The 26,160-nt window shown below is 47.0% G+C and overlaps 8 protein-coding genes across 8 annotated transcripts; 3 read left to right on the forward strand and 5 right to left on the reverse strand.

Annotated features, from left to right (window-relative positions):
• Window positions 1-562: 562 nt before the first annotated feature.
• On the forward strand, window positions 563-3,792 carry F4822DRAFT_387654 (cora-domain-containing protein). The gene is made up of 3 exons (XM_051456823.1): window positions 563-1,054; window positions 1,112-3,016; window positions 3,071-3,792. The coding sequence occupies exons 1-3, from the start codon at window positions 774-776 to the stop codon at window positions 3,345-3,347; spliced, it is 2,463 nt and encodes an 820-aa protein (XP_051320023.1). The 5' UTR covers window positions 563-773; the 3' UTR covers window positions 3,348-3,792.
• A 465-nt stretch (window positions 3,793-4,257) lies between these two features.
• Window positions 4,258-5,812, forward strand: F4822DRAFT_42891 (putative splicing factor U2AF 23 kDa subunit). The gene has a single exon (XM_051460990.1). The coding sequence runs from the start codon at window positions 4,535-4,537 to the stop codon at window positions 5,162-5,164; it is 630 nt and encodes a 209-aa protein (XP_051320024.1). The 5' UTR covers window positions 4,258-4,534; the 3' UTR covers window positions 5,165-5,812.
• On the reverse strand, window positions 5,491-8,046 carry F4822DRAFT_42861 (Oxysterol-binding protein). The gene is made up of 7 exons (XM_051460940.1): window positions 7,885-8,046; window positions 7,637-7,705; window positions 7,477-7,582; window positions 6,949-7,227; window positions 6,641-6,890; window positions 6,274-6,587; window positions 5,491-6,217 (listed from the first exon to the last, which is right to left on the reverse strand). The coding sequence occupies exons 1-7, from the start codon at window positions 7,943-7,945 to the stop codon at window positions 5,818-5,820; spliced, it is 1,479 nt and encodes a 492-aa protein (XP_051320025.1). The 5' UTR covers window positions 7,946-8,046; the 3' UTR covers window positions 5,491-5,817.
• A 563-nt stretch (window positions 8,047-8,609) lies between these two features.
• F4822DRAFT_42904 (uncharacterized protein) lies at window positions 8,610-13,348 on the reverse strand. The gene is made up of 3 exons (XM_051461011.1): window positions 13,241-13,348; window positions 9,410-13,142; window positions 8,610-9,349 (listed from the first exon to the last, which is right to left on the reverse strand). Exons 2-3 carry the CDS (start codon window positions 12,996-12,998, stop codon window positions 9,282-9,284), a joined length of 3,657 nt encoding a protein of 1,218 aa, XP_051320026.1. The 5' UTR covers window positions 12,999-13,142; window positions 13,241-13,348; the 3' UTR covers window positions 8,610-9,281.
• A 2,178-nt stretch (window positions 13,349-15,526) lies between these two features.
• On the reverse strand, window positions 15,527-17,323 carry F4822DRAFT_424731 (glycosyltransferase family 22 protein; the record flags this gene model as incomplete). The annotated part of the gene is made up of 3 exons (XM_051460197.1): window positions 15,527-16,734; window positions 16,802-17,251; window positions 17,311-17,323. 3 exons carry the CDS (start codon window positions 17,321-17,323, stop codon window positions 15,527-15,529), a joined length of 1,671 nt encoding a protein of 556 aa, XP_051320027.1.
• A 339-nt stretch (window positions 17,324-17,662) lies between these two features.
• Window positions 17,663-18,445, forward strand: F4822DRAFT_387664 (Yos1-like protein). The gene is made up of 4 exons (XM_051456824.1): window positions 17,663-17,797; window positions 17,856-17,915; window positions 17,988-18,098; window positions 18,177-18,445. Exons 1-4 carry the CDS (start codon window positions 17,770-17,772, stop codon window positions 18,230-18,232), a joined length of 255 nt encoding a protein of 84 aa, XP_051320028.1. The 5' UTR covers window positions 17,663-17,769; the 3' UTR covers window positions 18,233-18,445.
• On the reverse strand, window positions 18,446-21,797 carry F4822DRAFT_387665 (cysteine proteinase). The gene is made up of 4 exons (XM_051456825.1): window positions 21,229-21,797; window positions 20,972-21,112; window positions 20,889-20,902; window positions 18,446-20,831 (listed from the first exon to the last, which is right to left on the reverse strand). The coding sequence occupies exons 1-4, from the start codon at window positions 21,265-21,267 to the stop codon at window positions 18,797-18,799; spliced, it is 2,229 nt and encodes a 742-aa protein (XP_051320029.1). The 5' UTR covers window positions 21,268-21,797; the 3' UTR covers window positions 18,446-18,796.
• Window positions 21,798-24,246: 2,449 nt separating this feature from the next.
• F4822DRAFT_42997 (uncharacterized protein) lies at window positions 24,247-25,278 on the reverse strand. The gene is made up of 2 exons (XM_051461191.1): window positions 24,690-25,278; window positions 24,247-24,575 (listed from the first exon to the last, which is right to left on the reverse strand). The coding sequence occupies exons 1-2, from the start codon at window positions 25,134-25,136 to the stop codon at window positions 24,459-24,461; spliced, it is 564 nt and encodes a 187-aa protein (XP_051320030.1). The 5' UTR covers window positions 25,137-25,278; the 3' UTR covers window positions 24,247-24,458.
• Window positions 25,279-26,160: the final 882 nt, after the last annotated feature.

The following is a 26,160-nucleotide window of genomic DNA, read 5'->3' on the forward strand; positions in this document are numbered from 1 at the left end:
GAACAATTTCCGAACTGTATAGAAACTAACCATGCCTTATCAAGTTTCATCCACGAATTACACAAGCATAAGTCGGACAGCATAGGATGATACACCCGGCACATATGTAGATTATAGTTAAATCCATGCATGTGCTTCCTTCCGACGGCCTGGGTCGCCTTACCCACATAATTGCATGCGCTATGATTGGAGGTCAGCCATGTAGGTCTGGCGCACCTAGCTAGGTACAGGGCTAGGAACAAACCGTCCGGACCTTGCGTCTCATTTCTTATTGGTGAGAATGGAGGCAGGTACTTAATTGTACAACCACATCGACTTGTCAATTCCTTCACTATGGGGTTTTAGAATTGTACAATCCCAGTCTCAATCATCAATGTTTATTCTGAAATATAAACATTTTATGGGGATATTGTAGATCATATAGGCAAACAATATCTAAATCGGCCCCGGAAGCGAAAAAGCTCGAGCTATCTCGATCTAAATTCCATTCGCCTTGCATTAAAGTACCCACATAGGTACACGTAGGTCCCACCTATCCCCCATTGACATCACCAACATCCGTGAGTTATAGTTCCGGTAGAAAGCTACTAAAGAACTTAAAACCACAAAGCTAAACTCTAGACTATGCGCATAATCAACAGTGCCCTACATATGTCCCTACATATCTCTGGGTGAAAACTTAACTTCGACATAGTTTCAACATTGTCTTTTCTTTTTTGTCAACCCTCTCATAAGAGCTATTTTCATTCTTACAATAATGATTATCCGTCGTAATGAATAGCAATCAATTCTCTGTTCTCGGCTCAACTCGCGTACCAGGCGACCCTTCGCCATCTTCTAATGCGACAGGCTCGACGACTCAAACGCCCAAGAAGAAGCATCGCGCCGGGCGAAAACATAAGAAATCGAGACGAAAGTCATTTGCTGCCCCTTCAGCCGAAATGCCGGGCGAAGGCTTACCACCAAGCCATTCCGGCAACCCAGACGGTTTCTATATACATGGGAGAAATCTGAGTAATACGAGCATCGACAGCGAAGCACTTCTCGACCACAGGTTCGTCGCAATATCCAATTCACATTCTTTGAGGTGTTATCGCTAATTCCAATCCAGAGAACATCATTATCCGCGCCCACGACGACCCTCGACCCTCGCTGCTTCCCTCCAGCTACCACAATCAACGAGTAGTCGGCCGCGTACAATACAGGGTGGTCAGGCCCACGAATATGACGATGAAGAGGACACAAACGAGTCGGCGCCTTTACTATCGAGCTCTTCCCGACGTGAGCTCGACTCCTCCCGAGGATATGGTTCAAACGATGGACGATCGAGGCACGATAGATCTGCTAGTCGTCCCAATTCCGTCAAGTCGGGCAAGAAACCCCAAATAGTCCCTATGACGCCGTCTGAGAGGTACAATGTAAACTACCCACCTTCCATGCCCGGGACACCTACACTGGGGCCGTCCGACCGGTTAGATATGAGCTTTGGGGATATTATGATGAGGGACGAACTTGCGGAGCGTACTTCTCGTCCGAATAGTATTCTTGAGGGGGAGACCAATCCGCATCGCGATCAATCACCCTTCGAAAGGCGCCATACGATCGCACTACAAGCGCAAGAGGATGTCTGTTTTCCTCAAGAGGGAATGTCGGAGTTGGCCGACGAGGACGTGGCTCAAGCTCGCAGTATCCGAACCCGGCGTCGGAGACGAGACAAGTGGCCAGACCTAGCCATTCTAGAAGAATGGTCGAGACTCGAAAAGGAGGGCCGAAGCGAAGAAAGACGTATGAAGAAGATCACAGAGCCGCAATTAGTGAATGGTAGACTGCGGCCAGTTCACAAGGGATGGTACCGAATCGAGGAAGAAGCCCCGTATCGATTCACCTATTTCAATGAGGAGTTTCAAAGCACCATTCACAGCCAGACTATATCGGAGCTTGTCCAGCCCGATACCAGTTTCAAAGACCTTTTTCTTCCAGATCCCCCGGTCTTATCTGATTCATCTGACGAGGAGGAAGATGAACCACCCATCCCTGCCGCTAATTCGTTTAGAAACGGGGACACGGCCACCAGGGGACCCAGTCGGCAGCCATCTTTCACACCACATTACCCAACATCGGATCTCAATCCGAGTAGCGCTTCGAAACAGCAAGCTGCCACATCATCGAGCTCCTCTCGGAATCATTCAGGCGACCCAAGTCCATTACGAGCCAGATCTCCCCTTACTGGGCTAAAATCACCTCCCGCGAACGGCGAGAAACCGCTACGATATGGCGAACGCCCCGTTTGGTGGTTAGATGTTTTAAGCCCGACGGAGGCCGAAATGAAGGTGCTCTCCAAAGCCTTCGGAATTCACCCTCTAACATCTGAAGATATCATGCTTCAGGAACAGCGCGAGAAAGTTGAACTTTTCCGACACTACTATTTCGTCAATTACAGATCGTTTGACCAAGATGCCGAATCAGAGAATCACCTTGACCCGGTCAACATGTATGTCGTGGTGTTCCGTGAGGGTGTTATCTCATTCCACTTCAGTCAAACCCCACATCCCGCAAACGTACGGCGCCGAGTTCGCCAACTTAAGGATTTTATGATCCTCAGCGCTGATTGGATTAGCTATGCAATCATCGACGACATCACAGATGTTTACCTACCCCTCATCCAGATCATCGAGGACGAAGTGGATGATATTGACGACAAAATCTTGCAACTTCACTCTTCCTCAGATCCTGCTCTATCGACTTCCGACGATAAAAAGAAACGAGAGAGCGAGAAAGGCGGCTCCGAAGCGAATGCGGACACAAGCGGTGATATGCTGCGGCGCGTTGGTGACTGCAGAAAAAAGGTCATGACTTTGTACCGCCTACTCGGAAACAAAGCCGACGTTATCAAAGGTTTTGCGAAGCGTTGTAACGAGCACTGGGAAGTTGCTCCACGGTCCGAAATCGGGTTGTACCTCGGCGATATTCAGGATCATATCGTGACTATGACAGCCAATCTTAGTCACTATGAGATGTAAGTTTTATCCCAGCTCAGCCAATCTTGCGAGTATGTAACTAATTAAAGTAGGATCCTTGCCCGATGCCACGCCAACTACATAGCACAGATCAACATACGTATGAACGAACGACAGGAGCAGACCGCCGATGTTTTAGGCAAGCTAACAGTGCTTGGTACCATCGTCCTACCAATGAACATCATTACTGGTCTCTGGGGTATGAACGTCTGGGTTCCCGGCCAGGAGTACGAAGGAGATTTGAAGTGGTTCTTCGCAATCACCGCAGGGCTACTCATGTTTGGAATAGCCTGCTTCGTGATCGCCAAGAGAGTATATAACATTGTCTAAGCTTAAAGAATTAGAGCTTGGATATCGTATATGCCAGACGTACGTCTCATCCGGGACAAGTTGGATAGATTCCACAATTTTGATACATCAGGACGAGAGGGCGGCTTATGTTATAACCGACAGGATCGTGCTGTCAGGTTGCTCGATGACGCCCCCGTGCCACGGGTCCATCAAGGTCCTCATTTTCCTGGTGGCCTAATCAGGCTAAACATATTGCTCACATTTAATAGCTGTAGAAGCTTCATATCATCACGAATATAGAACACAAGCCGCGAAGCATACTTCATTGGGTACCGGAAAGGAATGGGAGGTTAGCGTCTTTTTAATATCTAGGAAATTTGACAAGTCAGGCGCTTTGTGGTTAATTGGGCAACTTGTTTAAATTCTACTACATTCGATATATATAATTGTCTAGTATATAAAACAATACAGTCGTTACTTTTAATATTCACTTAGTAAAATGAGGTCTTTTTAGCTTGGGTGATGCTTCTAACTATCTAGGTACCCATATACATAGTAGAGCTGTGCCTATAATTACACTTGGTACCTCACAGGGAGACTAATATGCCTACGTAGATCCCATAAATAGTTAGGAAGCCTCTTTATAGTACGATTATATTTTCTATATCTTGATTCTAGAGACATTAACTGACCATCGTCACGTTGTTTCGTGGCGGACCATTTCATTCTAAATGGAGAGTATTGTGTGGCTGATTAATCATATGAAATGTGGCTGTAGAAATATCTAGATGTGGCAAACAGCTTGCAGTAGTTTTTGCTTTGAGTAAAATTGAATAAAATTGATTGGTCAGCCTTAATTCTGCCAAGATTTCTGATGCGCCATGTACTTTGTACCGTCTCCACATCAGCTCAGCCTCTCGACCTTAATTTTCCCGTTGCCATCTTATCCATTTCATCTTTCGCCTTCTTCAATTGATAAACCTAACATTAACAACTACGGTCGACGATTACGCAGAATTGCGATTTCAATTTTTCTCCGATCGATCGCATACGAAAATACAATCGATACGCCGTATAATTGAAGACTTGATCATTACAAATCTTCATTCGATAAGAACGCGAAACGAGTAGTATCTCTTTTCGAGCTATCGCGATAATCAATTCTTACCTTCCGACCTACCAATCTACCTACCTTCATCAAACAAAAACACCACAAATCATCCAAAATGGCTAACTTCCTAGCCTCCATCTTCGGCACGGAGCAAGACAAAGTAAACTGCTCCTTCTACTACAAAATCGGCGCATGCCGCCACGGCGACCGGTGCAGTAGGAAGCACGTCAAGCCGTCGTACTCACAAACCATCCTGCTCCCCTCGATGTACCAAAACCCAGCGCACGACGCGCGGGCGCGGCTCACGCCCGAGCAGTGCGCGAACCATTTCGACGCCTTCTACGAAGATCTCTGGTGCGAGTTGTGCAAATACGGGGAATTGGAAGAACTCGTCGTCTGCGACAACACGAACGACCACCTAGTCGGAAACGTATACGCGAGATTTAAGTACGAGGATTCCGCACAGGCGGCTTGCGATGCGTTGAATTCACGGTGGTATGCGGGCAGACCGGTGTATTGCGAACTCAGCCCCGTGACGGATTTCCGGGAGGCGTGTTGTCGGTTGAATAGTGGGGAGGGTTGTGTTAGGGGTGGTTTTTGTAATTTTATTCATCGCAAGAATCCTACGCCGGAATTGGAACGCGATTTGACGCTGAGTACGAAGAAGTGGCTTAAGATGAGAGGGCGCGATGAGAAGAGTGTTAGTCGGAGCCCGAGTCCGGAGCCTACGCGTAAGCGGTACTAGATCGCAATGGGGGGGGAATGGGAATATACGATGCGTGATGATGCATGGTTGGGACATACTTTGGGGAAGAAAATAAGCTTCTTCTGGCGAGCTCGACGCCGGAGCTTGTTTTCCATTATGAGATGTCTGGCAGCCACGAGGACGAGAAAGGGCGAAAAGGGACAGACACGAGGTAGCAGAAGAGGAAAGGACGCAGAATTGTTGACTGCGTCACCGACCAGCAGAATACGTGATACCCTCACATTTGTTCGCTCTGCCGGTTTTACATTGCATTACTATTAGGAATTAGGGAAAGGCAGAAAAGGCACGGAGTAAATGGATCAATCAATATGCTCTCACAAAAATTTGCTTCCGATCTGGGTCAATATTGTGGCATTGTGATACTATGATCTATCCATGCAACGTACGATTACACCAAAAAGGGATAAGTATCAAATCACCCCGTTCCCTCATAACAAACCAACGATTAGAGTAGAGTAGAGCGAAACTAGTAAATCCGTATTAAAAGTTGGTATCCCATTTGCATTTGCATTCCATTCCTATGTCTATTTAATGTCCCCAATGATCATCTTATCTTGTCTCGTCTTGTCTCTTTCTATCTAGACACGACAAACAAACAAACCGACAACCCAATTCTTCAGTCCCAACTCAAGCTAACCTAAGGCGTCGAAGAAATCATCATTACTTCCCGCCGTATCACCCCTTTTCAGCGTCTTCTCTTGCGGCAAGTCATTTTTCAGATCCCCCGTAAAGTCGATTAGTGGACCTTCTGGCGCGCGGCCTGTCGATTGTAGCATCCCCGAGATGTCTTTGCTGTCCCTCTTGGCAGGTACCGGGGCCGGGGCAGCATCATTCTGCCCGAAATCGATCAAATCTGCACCCGCGCTGTTTTCCGAAGCGGCAGGAGCAGTAGCAGGTTTGCTAGTCTTCTGTGGAGGTGGGTGATGTGGTGAATTAGGCGGGATAATGTTGAAGTCGCTCGTCTTCTGCCCGGGTATTATAGGATAAATCGACATAATCTGCTCGGCTTGTTTCTCCGGTGTTGTAGCGTCTCTGCATCCGTAGTTAGCATATACCCCCTACCAAAGAATATTATTAGCAATACTCACATATGAGCGTTGATGATCCATTCTAAATGCTCCATGTCCTCTCCCGTGCCGCCGTACTCCTTGTCTACCCTCCTGAATAATCGCGGACGCCATTCTACACCAGCCGCTGCTCTACTTGCGGCCTCATCTCTTTGCTGATCTTCGACTTTCGTCTTCTCATCGGTTGCCAATTCGTGGTTCCTCTCTTTCACAGCTTGCGCCGTCTTTCGCCATAATCTCTGTGATTCTCGTTCATCCTGTTCTTCTAGTGGTCGTACACGAGGTTTCGAGGGTTTTGCTTTTCGCGCATCGAAGAACATTTCTTTTTGTCCAGTCTTAATAGCTTATTAGTCATAAGGTAATCTTCCGCAGCCGCAAGTTTACTCACTCTCAGATCCTTAATAAACATCTCCTCGCTCCACAAACCAGAAAGTTCGAAAAGAATCTGTCCGGTACGGTCGTCTTTTATCGTACCCCCAATAGCATTATACGTCCCGCTCACCCATCCCTTCGTTTTGAAGTCGACGTCTGCTGATAGGCCTAACTCGGGACATCGTACTACGCTGTGGTCGCCCAGTTCGTATTTCATGTTGCCGAATAGGATCCCCCTCGCGTACATGTTGGGTTGTGTTAACCAGCTAGAAACGGTATTAGTCCATGTTCATGCGATAATTCCTCTCAGAATATTCCACTTACTACTGTTCTCCCTGCTTAGGATTCTTCCCCCTATTCAAAAAGGAGATCGCAGCGATACCCTCCATCATGCTAGCGGCTGAGTTGCCCAAGAACTTGCTCCTTGGCTTCAGCGTGCCGTCTATTCGGATGTGGTGTTCGGGGACCATGTAGAAGTAGCTCGACTTAGGTGGGTGGTGTGAGGTCTGTTCGGAAATGTAGTAGGCGCGGGTCTTGTCAGGGAGGTCCCAATAGCATGAGAACACTTCGCCGAGGATCGGGTTAAGAGGCTTCTTGACACCCCTATTACCTCCAGTATTAGCTTGTATTACATAATCGTATAAGACTAAGGGTAGAAATATAGGGGTCGCCGTACGGTGGTCTGATGTGCCAGCCGCTAAGGTAAAACTTGACGACGGAAACGAAGCGTAGTACCGGGTCGTCGATTTCGGGAATAGGGAGTAACATTTCCGGATGACACATGAAGCTTTAGGCGACAAGCGTTAGTTATCATGATAGATATTGAAAGAGCAATGGGTCGCGAAAACGTACTTGGTTATTCGTTCTAACATGCTTCGAGGCTCTAGGATGAAGGTAGGCAATACGACTCTACTTAAGTCCGCGCCGGGTCGTAACTGTGAGATGATATGTGTAAGGACTACTCATAGTTAGATGTCATATATGTTAAAGCTATTGTATCGAACAGGCTCACCGTTGCCCTGGTCGGGCTCGATTACGGAGGTATCATCGTCATCGGCGCCGTCTGCAGACGATTTGCTGCCTAGGTAAGGCGGCATAAGTGTCAGCGATGGAGGGGTTCTTCCTTAACAAAAATAGAAGATACGATGAAAGTAGTTAAAATTGTATAATCGGTTAAAGCTGTATAATCTTCCACCGAATCAAGTATCGTAGTATCTTCCCTTTTTTAGAATTAAAGAATATTTTTTTTTTTTTACATACTAGCATTCGAGATTGTTCGGCGACGACGGCCTAGACTCGACGTAATCTTGCCTCCGTGCATTTCTTTTTATATCGGCGAACGGGGATTTCGAATATCGATAGGAGGGTTACCGTTACCGATTAATAACCTTAAAAAAGTAATTAATATTAATCAAAGAAGGGGTTGCCTCAAGATATCAAGAAAAAGATACAAATTGACGACGATACAGAAAACCAAAGCAAAAAAGTAGGAGGGTCACAACTATGAGGTAGCCTAGGCAAACCTTAACTACCTAAACCTCTACCTACTAAGAAGGTTCCCTTTGGAAGGTCTACATATGTAGGTAAGGGTAGGTAGGTAAGGTCGGTAAGGTAGGCAAGGTTAGGCAAGTCCGGGGGGCTGTGTATGTACCCGTACCTCTCCTTCCTAGGTGATGTATGCATGTACGTTCAAGGTTATTGGGGATGTACCCCTCCCCACGTTGCGGATTCTCGGGTTGTTATCGATTAGAACTACCTTCTAAGCTCCCCCTAAATTAGAGGGGCTGAGCCGATGACCTCACTAGACCCCAACAAGGGAATATTGTGCCGTCTTTCGGAAGTCGTAGAGCCCGCGCGAACACTAATAATTGTCCTCTCCTATCAGAAGAAGAGAGGGGTTATGCTTGCGCATGTAACTCATCTAATAGGCTACATGTAGGAGAAGCTTACATGTTTTTATAAAAATGCATAAAATACTTATGCATGTCCTACAATTACTGGCGCCTGATATTAGACAAGTGAAAGATGACCAGATTGTCATAGGCAGATGAAATACATACATGGATGTGAAAGCTCAAATGACCATTGATCAATCCTAGGCATTGGGTCCTGAGGTAGCATTGAAGTAGTAGTAGGTACCTAGCTAATTTACGAATTGAATCCTGAAAGGGGATCCGTACCAAGTCAAGACCACCATCATCAAGGGGAAGATGACGTACGTCAAATCCACGAATGGGCAATTAATCCCGACTCGGACTAGGCACCTAGATAAAACGACGTAGGCGCCTAATACGTAGAATAGTAGACAACTATTGGTTCATTTGTTTGTAAAAATTCAGCTCCTATCGAAGTTCGATCCTAACCTAACTAATATTCGTAGGAGGTCCGGTTCGATTCATGTCGTCTCTCGAAACAACAAAAATGTCTAGATGTAAAAAACTCTTCGTCGGCTAGGCATTTCTGTTTCCTATGCTCCTCGAGAAGCAACTAGCCTGGTTCTTTTAACGAGTTGACGCCCTTCTCTTGCTCAAATAACCGCTGGGGTATCTTGGCATAGCATTCCTGTTAGTTTGTTGCAATGCCCATCAGGTAAAATACTTCTTTTATGCAGACCATCTGCATGAATCATGTTCTCATTCAATCGTGGCGCCCCCATCTCATTTCCCCCTACTAAGTCGGGACCCTTTGACTGGGGCGGGAAGAACAGAACAAAGCCTATCTCTCTCTGTGGCGTCTATTAGTCTCAAATTCATTACCACCAGAAACAGAATAAGCAATGACTTACCAAAATTATCGTCGAAAAATATTGTTATGTCATCGTGTTCGCCGGCGAAATCGGGCATATCCAGACACAAAAACGCCATCTCATCCGATTTGGCATCACCCTCGCGCGGAACTTTCGGTAGCGGAAATTTGGCTTCAACAAGTTTCAAACCTGCTTTTCCATTTCGACTGAATGACTCGAACACATCTGTACCCTTGAGCACAAATCCCATACATTGGCCATGGTGCCAATCTTCGAAGAATGCCAGTAATTGAACCGTCTTCTCTTGTTGTACAACTTGAACACGCGTGGTACCTGCTTCCCATTTCTTGTGGATAGGTACTACCATCCTACGACGGGAAATATTTAAGCCCGAAGCGATGCCATCGAAGAGAACAGAATATCCTGTAAGCCCAGCCTGGAACGCATGTAGATCTTTGAAGCTTGGAAATCTGTAGGTACGAACTGTCTGGCCTCGCTGAACGGTGTTCTGGAAGCTTGCGAATTCGCGATGCGACTCACGGGGCACAAGTGTCTCTAGTATAGAAACGGTCATGTCAACCTGTGGCTGTCGTAAAACATGCAACGTTAATATGTCCTTCGTGCCGAGCCTGAGCCTTAGCTCACCAGGTCCAACATTGACCCGGTCTGTGATGGTGCTGACTACGCCAACCCCGCCTTTGTCCAACGATTCGATTTCAACTCGGAGTTTCTCTGCTAATACTGTTGGCGGAGTCTCTAAATATTTATCGTTGATAACACGCGCGCGCTGCCAAGGTAATCGCTGGATGGCCGGGAGGCCTCCTTTCGTATCACCAACTCCGTCGGAGATATTCAACCCTTCTAATGGAACTTCAGCCATGATCTCCTCATCGTTATGGACATAAGTTCCGGTGAGCATTTTCAATAACACCTCACGCTCCTGATCATCATTAAATGTCAGAACCATCCGTCCTTTGTCCTTTCCGTCATTGAATTCTATTTGGAGAATGGGCGCGCGCTGGTCGCCGCGCAGCATGGCGAATTGAATAGGGAGTTGTGGTGGGTAGAAATGCGTCACACCACTGAGCGTCCTTGTCCTCGGTCCGGTAACAACAGCAACCCGGTAGCCCCGATGGAACGTTCTTGGGCCAGTCGGACTGTTTTCCTTAAGTTGTTTTTCAAATAACCCTATTTGACATTGTCCGATTGGTTCCTTAGGGAACGTCCTTCCTTGTGGGTTGGAGTCGAAGTAATGGAACGCGCGAAGTATAGTACTATGTCTGATCGTTTCATCTTTTCGAGGGTACAAGTAAGCTTGCACTTTGGAGCTGAAATCGTACATACTCCATAACATCCTGTAGTCTTGTTGTGAGCATTCAATTACAAGCATAAAACCTCGAGGCAGCTTGAGATCTAGACGATATGAGTCTGCTCTCCATCTAACGTCTTGCCAAGTCGGACCCGCATTCTTATCCGACTGGACCCTTAATGAGACGGAACCGTTCTGGCTAGCAATGACGAAGTTTAGGTTTGATTCAGTTTGTGATCGGACAACCGAAATCATACAAGGGAAACAAGCCTGTCGTGAATCGATGCCCTGCTCCGTGAAGTAAACATTAGCTACGACTCGACCGTAGATAAAATGCCTCGTAGTATCGCCTAGTGGAAGAGCTTCTAGCGCTCCCATAGATCGAGTGGATTGCCCGGCAGCGAGCACCGAACCCGATATTCCATTTAGAAGAGCCACGATATCCTGGCTCACTGGTGGGTACTCTATCCAGATGGATTTGTCCATCGTCTGTGGAAGGAAAGGCTCCTCAGGAGGTAAGAAACCATTTCGCTTCATAGACCCAGACAACTTCTTCAAGTTGGATACTAAGACCTGCCTGACTTCACCCAACTCGCCATCCACAGGGCTGTATTTACCCTCCGCTATCTCGGGAAGCGCCTGTTCCATTAGCCAATACCCCTTTGATAAATCAGTGTACGCTTGATATCTAGCCATGAGAAGTCGGGGTTCATCGGGGTCTGCTGGACGGCTCCTAATAATAGTCTCCAGCGATGTCCTTCCCTTCAAGAACCACCACAAAGCAGCTCGGCACATATCCTCGGGTCGGGATGTACCTAAAGGTCTGTATTGTTCCGCGTGGAGACGGAATAGTTCATATAGATGCTTCGTACGGGAAATAAATAATTCTAACGCATCATCACCAGCCGAGACCACCACATCATGGAGGCTTCGAGAAGTCTTCTCAGGCGAAGTCGGATAAAAACCACGCGAAGCTGGATTCTGGGTAATCGGTGTAGCCTTGTGAGAGAGATCGGAAGTCGAATGTATAGAATTTGAATACAAAGATGACGGACTCTCGCCGCTATGGTTCGTGATAAGTCGTAGCTCATCCGGCGATACTGGCCGCTGAGACATAGAAGGTACAATATCAAAATCAGGTAATGCCTCCTGAGTAGGCAAAGGGGGTAGAGGTGACCTATTAGAAGGAGGTGCAATTGGTGACGATTCTTGATAGGCTGGGGGTGGTGATATAACAGAAGGACTCTTCATTGGCGCTTGTTGTACTGGAGAGGGTCGCATAGGAGATCTAGTAGATCGAGTTCGTAACACCGAAGATATGGACTCTTGTAATGAAGGCGCCGTAGATGATTCTCGGGTAGACATGGATCTTTCTGGAGGGGGTGTCGGTTCTTGCATTGTTGGCAGTGTCTGCTTTCGGCGTGTTGATACATCTCGAACTGGCTCTGGGGACGAGTGCGCCTCGTCCCACTCGTGATGCGAGTTGGCGCTGGCAGACCTAATTGCTTCTGCAAGAGCCATTCCTTCGGCTCGTCGATGCTCCTGTTGATGAATCTCAATGAACGAGCGACGGTTTTCATCTTTTCGATTATCGGTATCCAGAAAACGGGATCGAACAGTCTCGCCAGCAGGAATGACACGCGGCTTAGGAGGCTCAGGGGACAAATTATTAGGAAGCGGGCCCGGCTCTTCTAATCGGAAATCTGAGATGGTATTGAAACCCGTCTGCGTTCTACGTATAGGCCCAGGGACGAATCCATCGTCTGTTTTGTGCGTCTCTTGAAAAGCACCCACTTGTCTAGCATATTGATGGCCTTCTCTCGTAGGCGGGATAGGCGCAGATAATGGTACCGATCTGGATCTCTTCCTTCTGCCGATCTCAGCGACAACCGTCTCACACTCGTCACCGCCTTCCCCAATAATTTCAGGATAGCTATCAGCGAAACGAACCACGAGACCCTTATGTTTCCTCGGTCGGGGTGGACTATGGGATCGCGCCCGTTGAGAAAGGCTCGGTTGGATTCTGCTTTCGACGTTCAACGCTTGTGGAAATCGGCTGACCTTAGAGGTATCGAGTGCGAGGGCTGGTGGGCCTCTCTGGGCAGTTTGTGGAGGTGGAGGAAGAGGATGATTAACCATCAATCGGTCTGAGGTACCAAGGAAGTCCGAGATCTCATTTGCACTCTCTTCGTTAGTCATTTTCCTGTCTCTAGTGTTGTTGCCAAAGAGCTTTCCCATTAGACGATCTCGCCGTCGGGCGCCTTCGGTGGGTGTATCGTTTTCCATCGTCGACCTTGAATTGGCGGGGTATAACAACATGTATCTCGAGAAACCATCCACTTGCTGTATTCCCAGCCGTGAGGGCTAGTCGTGTAGATGATTGTAAATTATCTCGTATACAAAAACTAGGGTCAATGGCAAAAAAAGGCACAGCCGATTTTAATAGGATCCAATGCCTTGTCGCTGTCGCGTGTGCATTAAAGGTCAGCACTAGGAGTCGGTCTGAAGATTTTGTTGCCAGGGGTTGCTGTATCTGAATGTGGAAGTTGAGTGTTGTTTACCTTTGTGTTTGTGTGTGTGACGGATTTCCTAAGTGTCCACCCGTCTGTTCGAGATAGCGAGATTGTAATGCTGTCTAGTTTGGCTGGGATCGTCGCGGTGGAATAATGATATAGTAGATACAACAGATACAACTAATACACACACGGCTGAACCAGGCAACGTTAGTCGGTTCTGTTACCCACTATAAACTACCGAAGAAGGGTGGCGGTGGAATGGAAATATGGCAGGGGGATTCAAATGTACATACAACCAATACGCACTCCTTCTACTCCTGTATTCCGCAAATAAATTAGATGTATGGATTTGTGAGAATGAATGGTGAGAAAAGGCGCGAGGCAAGGGCGTACGGGAAGTGATACGTATTCAATAATTCAATATGCTTTGTCGGAATTGGTTGATTGTGTCGTGTGTCGTGTGTCGTGTGTCACCCTGTGGTCGGCCGTCGTCTTCTTCTTTTTTTTCCCTTCCTTGTTTTATTCCTGTATTGGAATACAAGTCGATTCGTCCTAGCAAATAGAAAGAATAGTTGCTTTGGTATGAATTGGTCGTGCAGATCGCTCAGCCAGTTTCAGGTACACGTACTGGAATCAGGCGGAACCCGCATTTCTCGAGAGCCCGAAGTTCCAATCCACGACAGATTGGATGCAATTCTGAGGAAAAGCCAAGTCCTGTCGAGAATTATACGTCCGGTATCTAAGGCATGTAATACTTGATAGAACTAAATGCCTAGGTAAGTTAGGTAACTGAAGATATTTTGGTTGGAGTCCTCCTGCGAAAACCCCCCAAATCCTAAATCCACCATCCGTGATTGTGTAATGTTGTAAAGGTGTGAAAAGTGGAGGAAAGCGATAGCCTATTCCCTTAGCTCGTTAGATTGCTAGAACCTTGAATGTTCTCCCACGTGCATGCTTGTATTAAAAGATTATACACATGAATTAGGATGGTACTAGGTAGTTCCCACCCTACATGTAGCAACTGCTTGGGATGCACCTAGCGGAACACTTGATTAGGACACCCCATTAGGACGAATCGAGCGAAGGTTCTGACAATTGGACCCCTCAGACCCCCAAATTTCGTCCCCACCAATCGAATTCCGGGAACCAGGGGTCTACCCTGTTCTTTGACGCCGCCTTCCTGTGTACAAAGCGCTGAGACAAGACAATGCATCTTTGTACCGTAACATAAGTACCTAGTACATTTATACATCTTCTACATAAATCTTCAATGTTCACAAGCTTGTGACACACTCCGATGTTCTTTCTTTTCCCTTTCAACATCCCACTCGCAACAATCAAAAAGTGCAACCAAAAATAAACAATTCAACTAAGAATATCACCCCCTAAGCTCCCTAAACTTAGAGCTTCCAGCCCTAGAATTACAGAGCTATGTAGCTATCTTAGGATGGCAGGGCGGTTGGTCGATCATTGAACAGCTTGCTTCTACAGGTGCGCATAACCGTCGGTCTGGATGGTTCTGTTTTCTCGGCTGCTGCTGATAATCGATATTATCGATGTTACCGTCTTACTCCCCAGATCCATTTATGCGCCCAAAATAGGTACCATTTAGTATCTAGGCAGGTATAATTATAGAAATAGGTATTGGTATAGATATGGCTCTGCCTGCCTACATTTATACCACCTACCCACATACAATATCCCGTCTCCCTCTGTAGTGTAACTTGCTCATCATATTAAGCCATACCCACCTACCTACTTAGGAATTATACAACAGTCAAGCCTTACGGTTGCTTCGTCACGGGTTACTAAAACGCAGCCTCCATGCAAGTCATAGGCCTCGACCACCACCAACATATCTCCTGATATGGAATATGCATCATGCCAGCCGAAAATTCATAACGACAAACGTCAAACCCGACGCCGGTACGTGGGTGAGGCTGGTAGGTACCAAACGCCTCAGATTATAATCCGTGGGCGAGGCTACGTCGGGGGGTAGCATCACAGGTTGGGGGCTGCAAGATGGGTAGATCTGAGGGTGTTGGGCTGACTCGCCAGATTGGACGCGAGGAATTAGCGGGCAGAATTCTGCAAATAATACAACCAATCTAGGTAAGCATTTTATGAAGACCTACATATTATAGTAGCGATCCGTCAGCCCCGTCCAACCTTACACCAGCAAGGCGGTGTCTAGTTGCCACCGGATCATTCACTCCTTTTCTCACACCCGGTGTGGTCTGCGGGCCGTGAAGCCATATCGGGAATAGAATGCCACGCTCGGCAATCGACTTTTGGTTTTCAGCCTATCTAGATTTTAAAGAACTAGAGCCATCATTCCGTCACAGCTCTCCTAGCCTCACCCTCCCGCAATTTCCTCAGCATGTGGATTTTCGGCTCCATCCTCGGGCCAACCCACCAACCACCTGTCAACCTCCTAATATGGCCCTTCATCTTTCTTACCAGAGAACCTCTGCCGAATACTCTGTCTTGGCCACTTTCAATATCCCCCTTGGACGGCGTACCCGGCTTCATTACTTCAACTCCGGCAAAACCTTCCACTACTCCGACCGTCTCCCACGGGCCTATTGTCTTATTCGGGTCTTCGGCGAGCACGTAATCGAATTTCTCCCAGAATGATGGACTACGCAGCGTGTTTTCGTCTTCAGTCTTATCGTAAGTGAACACTATCTCGTTAGTCGGGCGGGGATCATTAGGCGGATAAGGATGCTGTCCGAAGAGAGTCACTCCAGTCATACACGACAGTACGTCTGTGTGAACGGTAACGGTCTGAAGATCGAGGGAGGAAGACGAAGTTACGAGGTTGCGGAGCTCCGAAAGTGCCTCGCCCCCCGGATAATTAAGAGAAGATATGACGAGCATGGCCGTACTGAGGCTAAAGGATGCAACTACCGAGCCGGCAATCACAACAGACGCAAGTAAGAAACTAACGGATTTAGTACGCCTCGTGAAGATATAGTTAGCCGCTAGGGCTGCCGCCGCGGTCAACGGGGGTGCGACGTAGAATATGAACCGGGCCTCCTTGTGCGGCTGCAGAGAGTATATCGCTACGAACAGGATGCTAGGTATTACCAATGGCTGGGCTTGGCTCTTCGTTCCGGCATTCCAAAGCGCGTATGGGATGAGGACAGCTGTACTCAACGGGTTCATGAGAATCTTGGGTATCGCCGATGTGAAATAATAATGCCAAGGAGAAACTCCCCATTCAGATGAAGAGCCAAGAATGGCATTGTAGTAGAATCCCCATAGCTCTGGCCATAGCGGCTTTTGCCAGAAGTAAGAATCGATTGGTATCGTTACCACCAACGAGAGGACGAAGAATATAAGGAAGGTAGGGATTATTTGGCGTAGTGATATATGGGATCGAGCCAGGTTATAGAGTGTGGTGGTAATGAGGAGGATAGCCAATTCTGATCTGAATACGGCAGCAGCAATGGTTAAGTTGCCAATAGCCATCCTATAGCGCCAGGCTCGCACCTTTTCATCGGGATGTCCTATCAATTGTGAAAACGCCAAGGTGCCTGAAGAGAATCAGATTAAGACCATACTCATGACTCAAGGATAGTAACTTCAGGGGAAATAACTTACTCAATCCAAAAGCAAACATATTGGGTAGCGTTCTAGAAGCATAGAACAGGATATGGAATTGGCTGAGTTGCAGTAATGCATACCACCTCGCAGTTGACCTTCCGAATGCCCGCTTCACACTTGACTTGAATACCAACAACGCGCCGGCATTGAAAAGTCCCAAAAGACCTCTCACGATTAGTTGCGCATATTGGAATCCCACCGCTGCGATGATAGGTTGACTAATCCCCGCTAATAAGACCGGACCAATGAAGGTCCTGGGGACAGCACCAGGGAAATCAAAATGATCATATTGAGTTGAGAGTCGTTCATATATATTATTGGTAGGTGTCCCGTAGACAAGGATATCGTGAGTTGCCTGAATATTGAACGACTCTTCGACCTTGGTGTAAGGCGCCACTAAGAGGTGGGTCAAAATCAAGGCTGGTATTGCCAACGACAGTAATAAGTCTTGAAATTTATTAGCGATCGATCATGAAGAATAAAGTATTAAAAGATCAATACCATACCGAGTGCTGCCATTTAGACCATATACTTAAAGGAGGTCGGCGTGAACCTTCGGAAACATCTAATGTACAAGTTTTGTTGATTTTTGATGGTAAATGAGCGACTTGGGTTCAGGTTATCGGCGATTATTTAAGACACAATGTCGTTCACAGGCCTGCTGTTATATAACTAGAATCATCTCATTTTGATGGTTGATGTAAGAGACAAGAGAGTCCTTCAATGAGTGTAACAGACAGCAATTAAACTGGGACGCCGAAGGTACTTTCCTTCTCTGCACCGCCACGTGCAGATCCACTATTCCAGCCTCCGACCCGACACCGCACCGTTGACACCTGTCCCTTGTAAGTACCACCCATGTATACCTACAGCACCTTAACATTTGAAAGCAGCAAAGCAGGAAAGTCGCACGTTTCTACATCCAAGTTGCATTCTCACATGCCCTTCAACACCAGCCCGCCAAAATGCTGCTCCTTGGGAACCTACTCTATGGTAAAGCCACTCTCAATTTATTCCGATATCCACAGCAATAACTAATGCGACAACTCAGTTTCGGTCCTCCTCGTAAACGCGATCGCCATCCTCTCCGAAGACCGTTTCCTCGCACGCAGTATGCGCCAACCTACCTCCATTCCCCTATAACCTATAAACGCCTATACTAATAAGCCATTCTCGTTCTCAGTAAATCTCTCATCTGCCTCCTACGACCCAGCATTCGGCGCCGGCCCCGATTCCCAGAGTGTCAAAGCGAAGGTCATCAACTTAATCGCCAGCGTACGAACATTAATGAGGAGTACGTTCCCCAACCCCTTTTCGCATAGGGAGGAGGCATTACGATGTGGGCATGTAGGGAAGCTAACAGGAATAATAGTCCCGTTAATAGCGGTCAATACGTTAATAATAATCTACGAGCTGGTCTTGGGCTAGAAAGGAGTGCATAGGCGCCACGACGCAAGATAATGATATAAAGGCGTGCATTCGATTTAAATTTGGCGTTTGGGTGTACGATACACACACTTCGGTTTGGCGGGACATGGTCAAAAATGAGAACGGTCGGGCAAGAAGAACTGTTAGTTGGAGGAACCGGATTATAGTAATATACTATGCGGTAGTGAATTGACACTAGGATCTCTACCAAATTGATAGTAGCAAAGCTTTTGCTTTCTCTTCTCTACCCTCTACAACTACGAGCGCGTATGAACTCTTAGGTCTTGACCGTATTATACATGATATCTTCAGTGACATGAACAAGCCTGACTCCTGATGTGGCAGGAAATCAAAATGCCAGTACTGTAGCAGTAAGCCTTGCTCTACAGAGTACCCAAAACAAAATTCAGCTTTGGCGCTAATCCGTAAATGCTCCGTGACCATCGTGTTTCTTTTTTTGATGTCCCCAAACTCCATATATGCCATACCCGTCACGCTATTTTGCCGAGGTGTGAGGGTAATTATCCCGTTGAAAAGAAAAACCCCTAAACTCCAGCTAAATGTTCACGAGAGGTTATTATGACTCTTCTTCCGCCCAAGACTGAAGCTGAAGCTTTTTCTAAGCTTGAAATGCTGCTCTGGCTTGTCGTGGCTGTGTACCGCGCTCTCGCCATTGTGTCCGTTTTCGGCTATTTCCGTACTGTCCCGTTTCGCTTTGTCCTTGTTCAAGAACCCGAAACTCTTCCTAGACATAGTCCTACTACCCCTGCTTGGTCTCTGTAGGGCTGGAACGTCATCATCTGCTTCTTTTCGCTTGGCTTCCTCTTCTTCGGCTATCTTTTTGCTTGCCTCTAGAGCTTTCTTTAGCTCGTCCTGCTCGGCTTTGCGGGCTTCACGCAGCCGTGCATCGGCTTCTTTTCGTTGTTTCTCTTTAGCCTTGAGGTCTTCTTTCTCTGCCACTTTCCGTGCCTTTTCCTGAGCCTTAGCTTCCTTCTTCTCTCGACTCTTTTCTTCTTTCGATTTGGGCTCCCCTTTAATTGTATTGACTCTCGGCGGAAGCGGGGGAGCAGGTATATCCGCACCGTCAAGTTGGGGCGGTAATCCTGGAGAAGGAGCTGTCGGGTCAGTTACCATATCTGGCGCCGTAGCAGCATGGTCCAAAGTGGTCAATCCCTCTTGTTCCTCGGGCGGCCGAATTGGCTGTGTCAATTGCCTTGATAGCCCAGGGGCTTGCCCGTTTGGTTGACCATCTTCTTGAGCGACGCCAGCTTTTTCACTAGCTATCCTAACCTCCTCAAGACCCTCTGCCTCTTGTTCGGCCCGCACTTTTTCGAACGTCGTCTCTTGGTAGAATAGGACGTACGCACAAGCCATTCCAGGTTTGTCTCCAAAGAAATTCCGAACATAATGCTTGTCAACTGGCTCAACCATCTCGTCGTCGAATAAAAGCCAACCTCGGTCTTCCGTCTTGATGACTGAAACATAATGCCCATGATAAGCGTTGCCACCAATATGGATGACCACAGCGTAAAGTTCGTATAATCGATCCGGATCTTCTGCATCTTCGGTCGTATTAAACATCCTTAGTTGGTATGGGTATACTACGCGATGAAACAGCTTCTGTAACCGACTATAGTCCTCCGTATACTTAAATCTCTTAAGATGTAAGGCTAAAACCCTCGGCAATCGTTTGATTTTCATACGTTTTTCGGCTTCTTGCAACCCTCCGCAGTGGTCGCAATGGAATTTGTTCCTTTCGCAAAGCATCTCTTCAGCCGAAAATTTCTGTAGGCAAGCAGTCACCGAAGTATGTTCTTCTAAGTCAATTGATAGGTCCAGGAACGTCTCATCGCGCTGAGAAGCCGTCTCGCAAGTGAGGCATTTTGTCTCTGAGGTTAACACGCCCTCAAAAATATCGTGTACCCAACCAGTCCCAGGGGAATTGGTGCCATTCGTGGTCTTAGCGATCGCTCCTAAGGCCGTTTTGAGCGACTCTTCAACATCCGCTCCGTTACGAGCCGCGTGCCCGTTTAGCAATCGTTTAGCTGTACTTTCGACATTCGATATTATGTCGTTTAATACGAGGCCGTAGAATTCGTGTGCGTCTTGGTGCATTGAATTGCGGAACATTTCGTTATCGCGCTTGAAAATCTCAAGGAAGCGTTGCGGACTAAGGACTCCCGTGCGAACCGTACTATCGACGAGAGCCATGAAAATATCTCTGAGACCAGTAAATGTGCACTCATCCATACCGAAAGTCTCGTTGCTTTCTTGCGTCAACTCTAATATGGGGCCCTTCAACATTGCCTGTTTCTTCTTGTATTCTGGAGTATCTGGTTTGTCTTCCGGTCGGACGGGTTGAGGTTGTCCCGAGTTGATCTGTTTTCTCCTCTCCATCGCATCGGCTGCGCTAAGAGCTTTCTTGTTCCCATTCGCGCCCCCATGTGCGCTTCCGTTTGTGACCGGTGCTCTAATCTGGACGTTTACTCTAGGCCGATTGCCGTTCGGTGTATCTGGCGGGGACAATGAGGGAAATTTGAGGACTTGTTCTCGAAACGGTACGGTATAATAGAGGGCTTGGACGATCGAGTTACAATAGCTGCGTTATGGTTAGAACACATCTCCTCTGAGGATTGTGGAATAAGCAATCATTTACCAAGTGTTACCGAACTATATTACTAGGGTCAGCATTATTTTAGGTGGTACGAGGATTTGAAGGGCATCTGGGGCTAGACTTACATTCTCCATACCAAAGAATTTGTCGCTTCCATCTTGCCGAAGTGCGCCGGCATTCTGGAGCATCTTTTCTAGAGGGGTGACCTCCGGCAAAGCCTCTTCTTTCTTCTTTTGCGCATCTTTGGTGGTCGAGTTCGAGGTGGTCTATTATTATGTCAATACACATAAAAATGGTCGCATTCATAGCTCGAGACACTAGAAGTACTCTACATTGTGTAGGTGCGACTACGACAGCCTCAAACCAAGATTCGACAACTTACCGCAGTACCCGTCTTAAATTTGTTCAAGAAACTCGCCATTGTGCGAACATAGGCAACTTAAATTGCCGGAAATAGCGCAATATTGTTCGTGACGAGCCAGCGTCGAAGCGCGGCCGAGGGGTCAACGAAAACGAAGGAGGTCGACGGCGATAGTCATCCGTAGGATTCTTTCTCGGTAATGAATGGATACGATATTTCCAATCTTTTAGATTATGTACGTCGCCAATATGGAAGTCGTATATCTTTGGAAGGGAATGCTCCGATGTATGTATCGTTCTAATGTCCGATTTATTCGGTATCGTCAATTCAAGTAGGTCGGTGGTTTTTTGGTGGTGGTAGTAGTAGTAGTGGATTGGTTCGTCTAAGACAATACAACGACAACTTTCTCTATTTGGTTGGTGCGGTTAAGATGATTATCGACTAATAGGACTCGAAAGATGAGTAAGTTGATGAATTATCGAAAGAGAAAAGAAACCTATGCTGAGTTTGTTAAAAAATAAGAATTATCCAACGAAGAATCGAAGGAAGAAGCGAGCGACTGTTGCTGGTTCGATGGAGGATTCGATCGGGTGCAAGCATTGGAAGGAGCCGGAAGTATGGCCGGGGTGTGGTCATGCCGCTGACGCTGCCACTGATGCTACTGGTGCCACTGGGATGAGCGCGCCCTGAACTAACCCTAGGTTTTGCTTTAGTGTGAGTGTAGTAACTAGTAACTGCTGCAAAGGCCTGGAGATTCGAAAAGATGGGGTAACAAGCCCCCCCAAAGATTAGCGTCGTTCGGACTTAACACCAAGCCTCCTTCTACCTAGCCTTGGAGGTAGGTACTTTTTTTTTTTTACTCCACTAGCGGAGGATACGGTTCAAATGGGATGCTCTTTATTCAACTTTATTAAGCGCGTCGTGTAACTCATTAAGGTTGCTTACAGTACTAAATAGTACCTAGGCAATTGTAACTTTGGAGTCATCCGATCTGCAGTCTTTCTAATTGAGTTTCCCAGATGGTTGTTCCATTTCATTAGTGCAAAGTTAATGGTTTACAGCACTGAGAGTTAAATCCGTCGGATGCGAACCTGTTGTATCCTTGAATGTATGTAGGTACCAAACTAACGCTGAAGTTTAACAAATTCTTCTTTTCTTTTCTTTTCTTTTTCTTTGCTCGAAAATATCTAATCCGGATTTCCTACACACCATCATCCCTACTTATCTATATATATCTCATGTTGACCTTAAAGACACCTTCAATTCAGTTCCGCAAAGGGAAACCCGTTCTTGCAGAAGACGTGTTATCTAGATTTGTATCTCGTAGCTAACGTGTCGTGAGACGTACAAGCAGTGTACATATGTGGTGAGTCTTTTATGCCACTCTTCGTTCAACATTCCGCAGGTATGTTATGTTATGTTATTTCACTTATTTTTCTTTTCGACCCGGATATTTCTCGCCCGACATTTCTTGCTGGCCCCCCGGTAGCAATCGGAGCTTTGTATTTCTTATTTACGACATCAAAATTTAAATCCCATCAAATCTGTTACAATTTACAAAGCGGCGAAAATCGACTTGAGTGGGGGAGAGGACCGGGGGTCATGTACTACTTATGTATGTACATACATACAACCTCGCGATAGGTGTGCGCATGTAAAGGAGCCTTCTTGGGACTTTTCAATTGATGTCTCACTAGCTCCACTTGCCACGCTCCCAGGTCGGGCCAAGTGTTGGTTATCGCTTCTAATTCGACCGTTCGACAAGTTCTAGACTTGAAATGGCAGGTGATCATCACGACGCTACTAGGGACCATCGGTCCCAATGCAACGGATACAAGGCCATGGTCCCATCGTTCGCATTCCCCAGTCTTCCCTCCTTGACACCAAGTGACGACAGCATCAAATGGCGGGAATACAAGACTAAATCGTCATGAACTTCCTTCATCAGCAGTGCGACCTGCTTATGGCGCCGATAATGTAGGCTGCCGCTGCCACCGCCGTCATAGCTGTGGTCTGTCTTTTTTGTAAAACATCGACACGCGTCTTGCTGGCCTGGCGCAAACATCACCTATCAGGTTTCTTCTCCGCAAGGCATCGGTTCCCTGCTCGCTTAGAGTAGCACCGACTAGGACTTATCTGGTCATCGAATTTTGTGGGGTTAATACCCGCCAACAACGGTGGTGACGGACATACAAACAGGCAAACCCATCTACAAGAACGGGATAGTTCGCATGCTAAGACCAAGCTTGCCCGATTTCCACCGCTTTCTAATCCTTGGATGCGGTCACCTGAATGGTAGTTTACCCCCGAGCCTGGCAAAAACGTTCGGCCGAATTTCTAATCTCGATTATGGTACGGGGAACAAAAACCAAACCAAGGCTAAACTGGTTACAAATCCAACAATTATTAACTACTTCATTCTTTCTTGTCCTAGTGCCCATCCTCCCCGCAATGGGATTCAAAATGAAATGAAAGGAAAGACCTCAAAACAAAGGCAAGCGTCAAGTCCGAATGGCCGACTGACCTAAGGGACGGGATAACCTGAAATCCCGCATTTTGATTAAGCCTATGACGGCCGCTTTTTTCGCTAATACCGCTTGGCTTTTCGTGTCACTTAGGCGATTTTTTCAAAACCATCTGATACCCAGCCGATCTGCAACGCAGACAGAACCGAGAAAGCGCCGCCTTGCATTTGAGAGCAACCAACGAACAAACTCGTCACGAGCGAGGTGCAGACAATATGGATGCGCACCTCGCGGAAACGCGCGATGACGGAATGAAGAGGCGTGGCGTGACCAATCCCCTCTGCAGATACCGCCCAAGCCCATGTGGCAGGCCTGCAAGGGCTGAAAGGCTTGCAATCATCTCTTTCTTTCAATGAGATGGGCTTCTAGAAGGTATGCAGTATACAACCTAGGTACCTACCATACCGAAAAGAGTGGATTGACTGTTACCGTTACTAAGGTCGAGTTACTGTTACTCTTCATACAGATACCGTTACTGGAACCCATTCGCGTCACTCTTTCTATTTTCTTTTTTCTTTTTTTATTATGACAGCTGGACTTCTACGGCTACAATTCTACGGTTACTGCCAAATACAGTAACGGTAACATCATTCTGTATTTTCCCGCTATGGTAGATATGTACCTAAGTTTTTGAGGGTTATTATGTCGGTTTTGCGATTATTTTTAGAGCGACACAAAATCAGCTATATGGACCTTACTAGATCTATTGTATCATTTCATCGGATTCTAACGGCCAACTTCAATAAACTCCCAGCGAATTGCTTCTGGCGCCGATAATACCTCGACTAACTTACCAGTGCTTGAGACACTCACACGCCGGAAACTCCACCAATTGGGACTCATCTGCGTGTATGCAAACATTCTCGTCAGCCATGTTATACTTCATATTCTTGGGGATTCATAACTTAATGACATAATCCAAAAAAAAATCACGCGCAACTCGATCCTAATACTCACTAGGTGGTAGCCCCCAACTTCCAGTGGCCGAAGAGCGAAATTTTCCCAACCAGCACACCAAGGAACGACGGCCCAAAACCCGCCAAAGCCATTGCGCCCTAGGTAATTATGTGAGACTAGCTCGCGAAACCCAAGCCAGCCACCGCCTCTCTCGACGCACTCCCAGCGCCATCCGCCGTTTGTGTCGGCACCTTTTAAAGTTAGATGTCCACCTTCCAATGTGAGCGCTTTGCCGGTGTCCAAGTCTCTGATTATGTATATCCTGTCTGCTTCGGGGGCCGTCCCGATCCCGCCTCCATCAATTGTAAAAGGTTTGTTGGACGCGGGGGAATGGCTGTCTGTCGTGTGCGTTGGGGTGTAATCTGTTGGCGGGCTTGATGTTGATTTTGATCCGCAGTCACTCATGTTGCTTGGAGTACGGGGATCTAGGCAAGAATTGGATGCCATAACACTTGTGAAGACAACACTTTTTAATAAAGAAAATTCAGTCAGGGAAACGGCGGGAAGAAGTTGAAACAAGGCTTTGCCTGGACCCCGATGTCGCTGTTTTCATTTTCAAAATCGACGGCTACGTACACAATTGGGGGTAAATATTCTCAATTGGTAGCGTGAGGGTGCCAACCAAAGCTGGATATATACCTGTCATTTATCACCCACAGGTGAATAATGGAGCTGTTAGTTGGCCTCGAGGCCGCCACAGAGGCCAACGTCCCGTCTATTCTGTGTAGACGTTACCTACCTCCTAAGAAATAAGTACCGTATGTTTCATGCTCTTCCTGGCACACACGAACCAACGTTGCGACCTTGAATATACTGACTGGAGTGCCCTCCATGTCTCCAGTTTGAGTTGACGCCGGCAGTAGCCGTTCCCTAGGCGCAGCCGGGTCGGGCCTTAGACATGGCACTTCGCTTGAAGGCGGCCTAGCGCTTAAGATTCCAGTCAGTGGGTTAAGCGAAAATTCCAGGTTATCGAACGCAGTACCAAAACGATACCGGCAAGCTACAGGCTGTTCCTCCAGGTGGGTAGTACGAGTCGTCAGAGCGCCGCGGGCATTTCCATATGCTGGGCTTTGAAGCCTATAAGTACATGAATGAAAATCCCTATAGAGTAAGAAACATTGCTGACAGAAATTGAGATCAGGAAGAAAATTGACACGGCACATGCTTATACAAATTTGATAGGCTAGGGAAGAGCGAAATGGCTCTTCGCGATCGAGACCTAAGTATAATGCCCGGGACACCTATATCAATCTTTCAGGGATGACAGGCCCCTGTCCCATCCCTAAACATTGGTCTGTTTTTCAACCAGTCAGCGAGATTATAGAATCTCGAAGCGTCCCGGAGTTTCTTATTAAGCACAAGCAACCACTACGATGTCTCACTTTGAGGGATATCATAATTCTTATAGCCTACTAAAGTTCGTTTTATCTTCGAGATAGCACCTTCATCATAATTCCTTTCGCATCTTCTC

The sequence above is a fragment of the Hypoxylon trugodes genome (genome assembly GCF_022578975.1).
Source record: "Hypoxylon trugodes strain CBS 135444 unplaced genomic scaffold F4822scaffold_1, whole genome shotgun sequence".
NCBI lineage: Eukaryota > Fungi > Ascomycota > Sordariomycetes > Xylariales > Hypoxylaceae > Hypoxylon > Hypoxylon trugodes.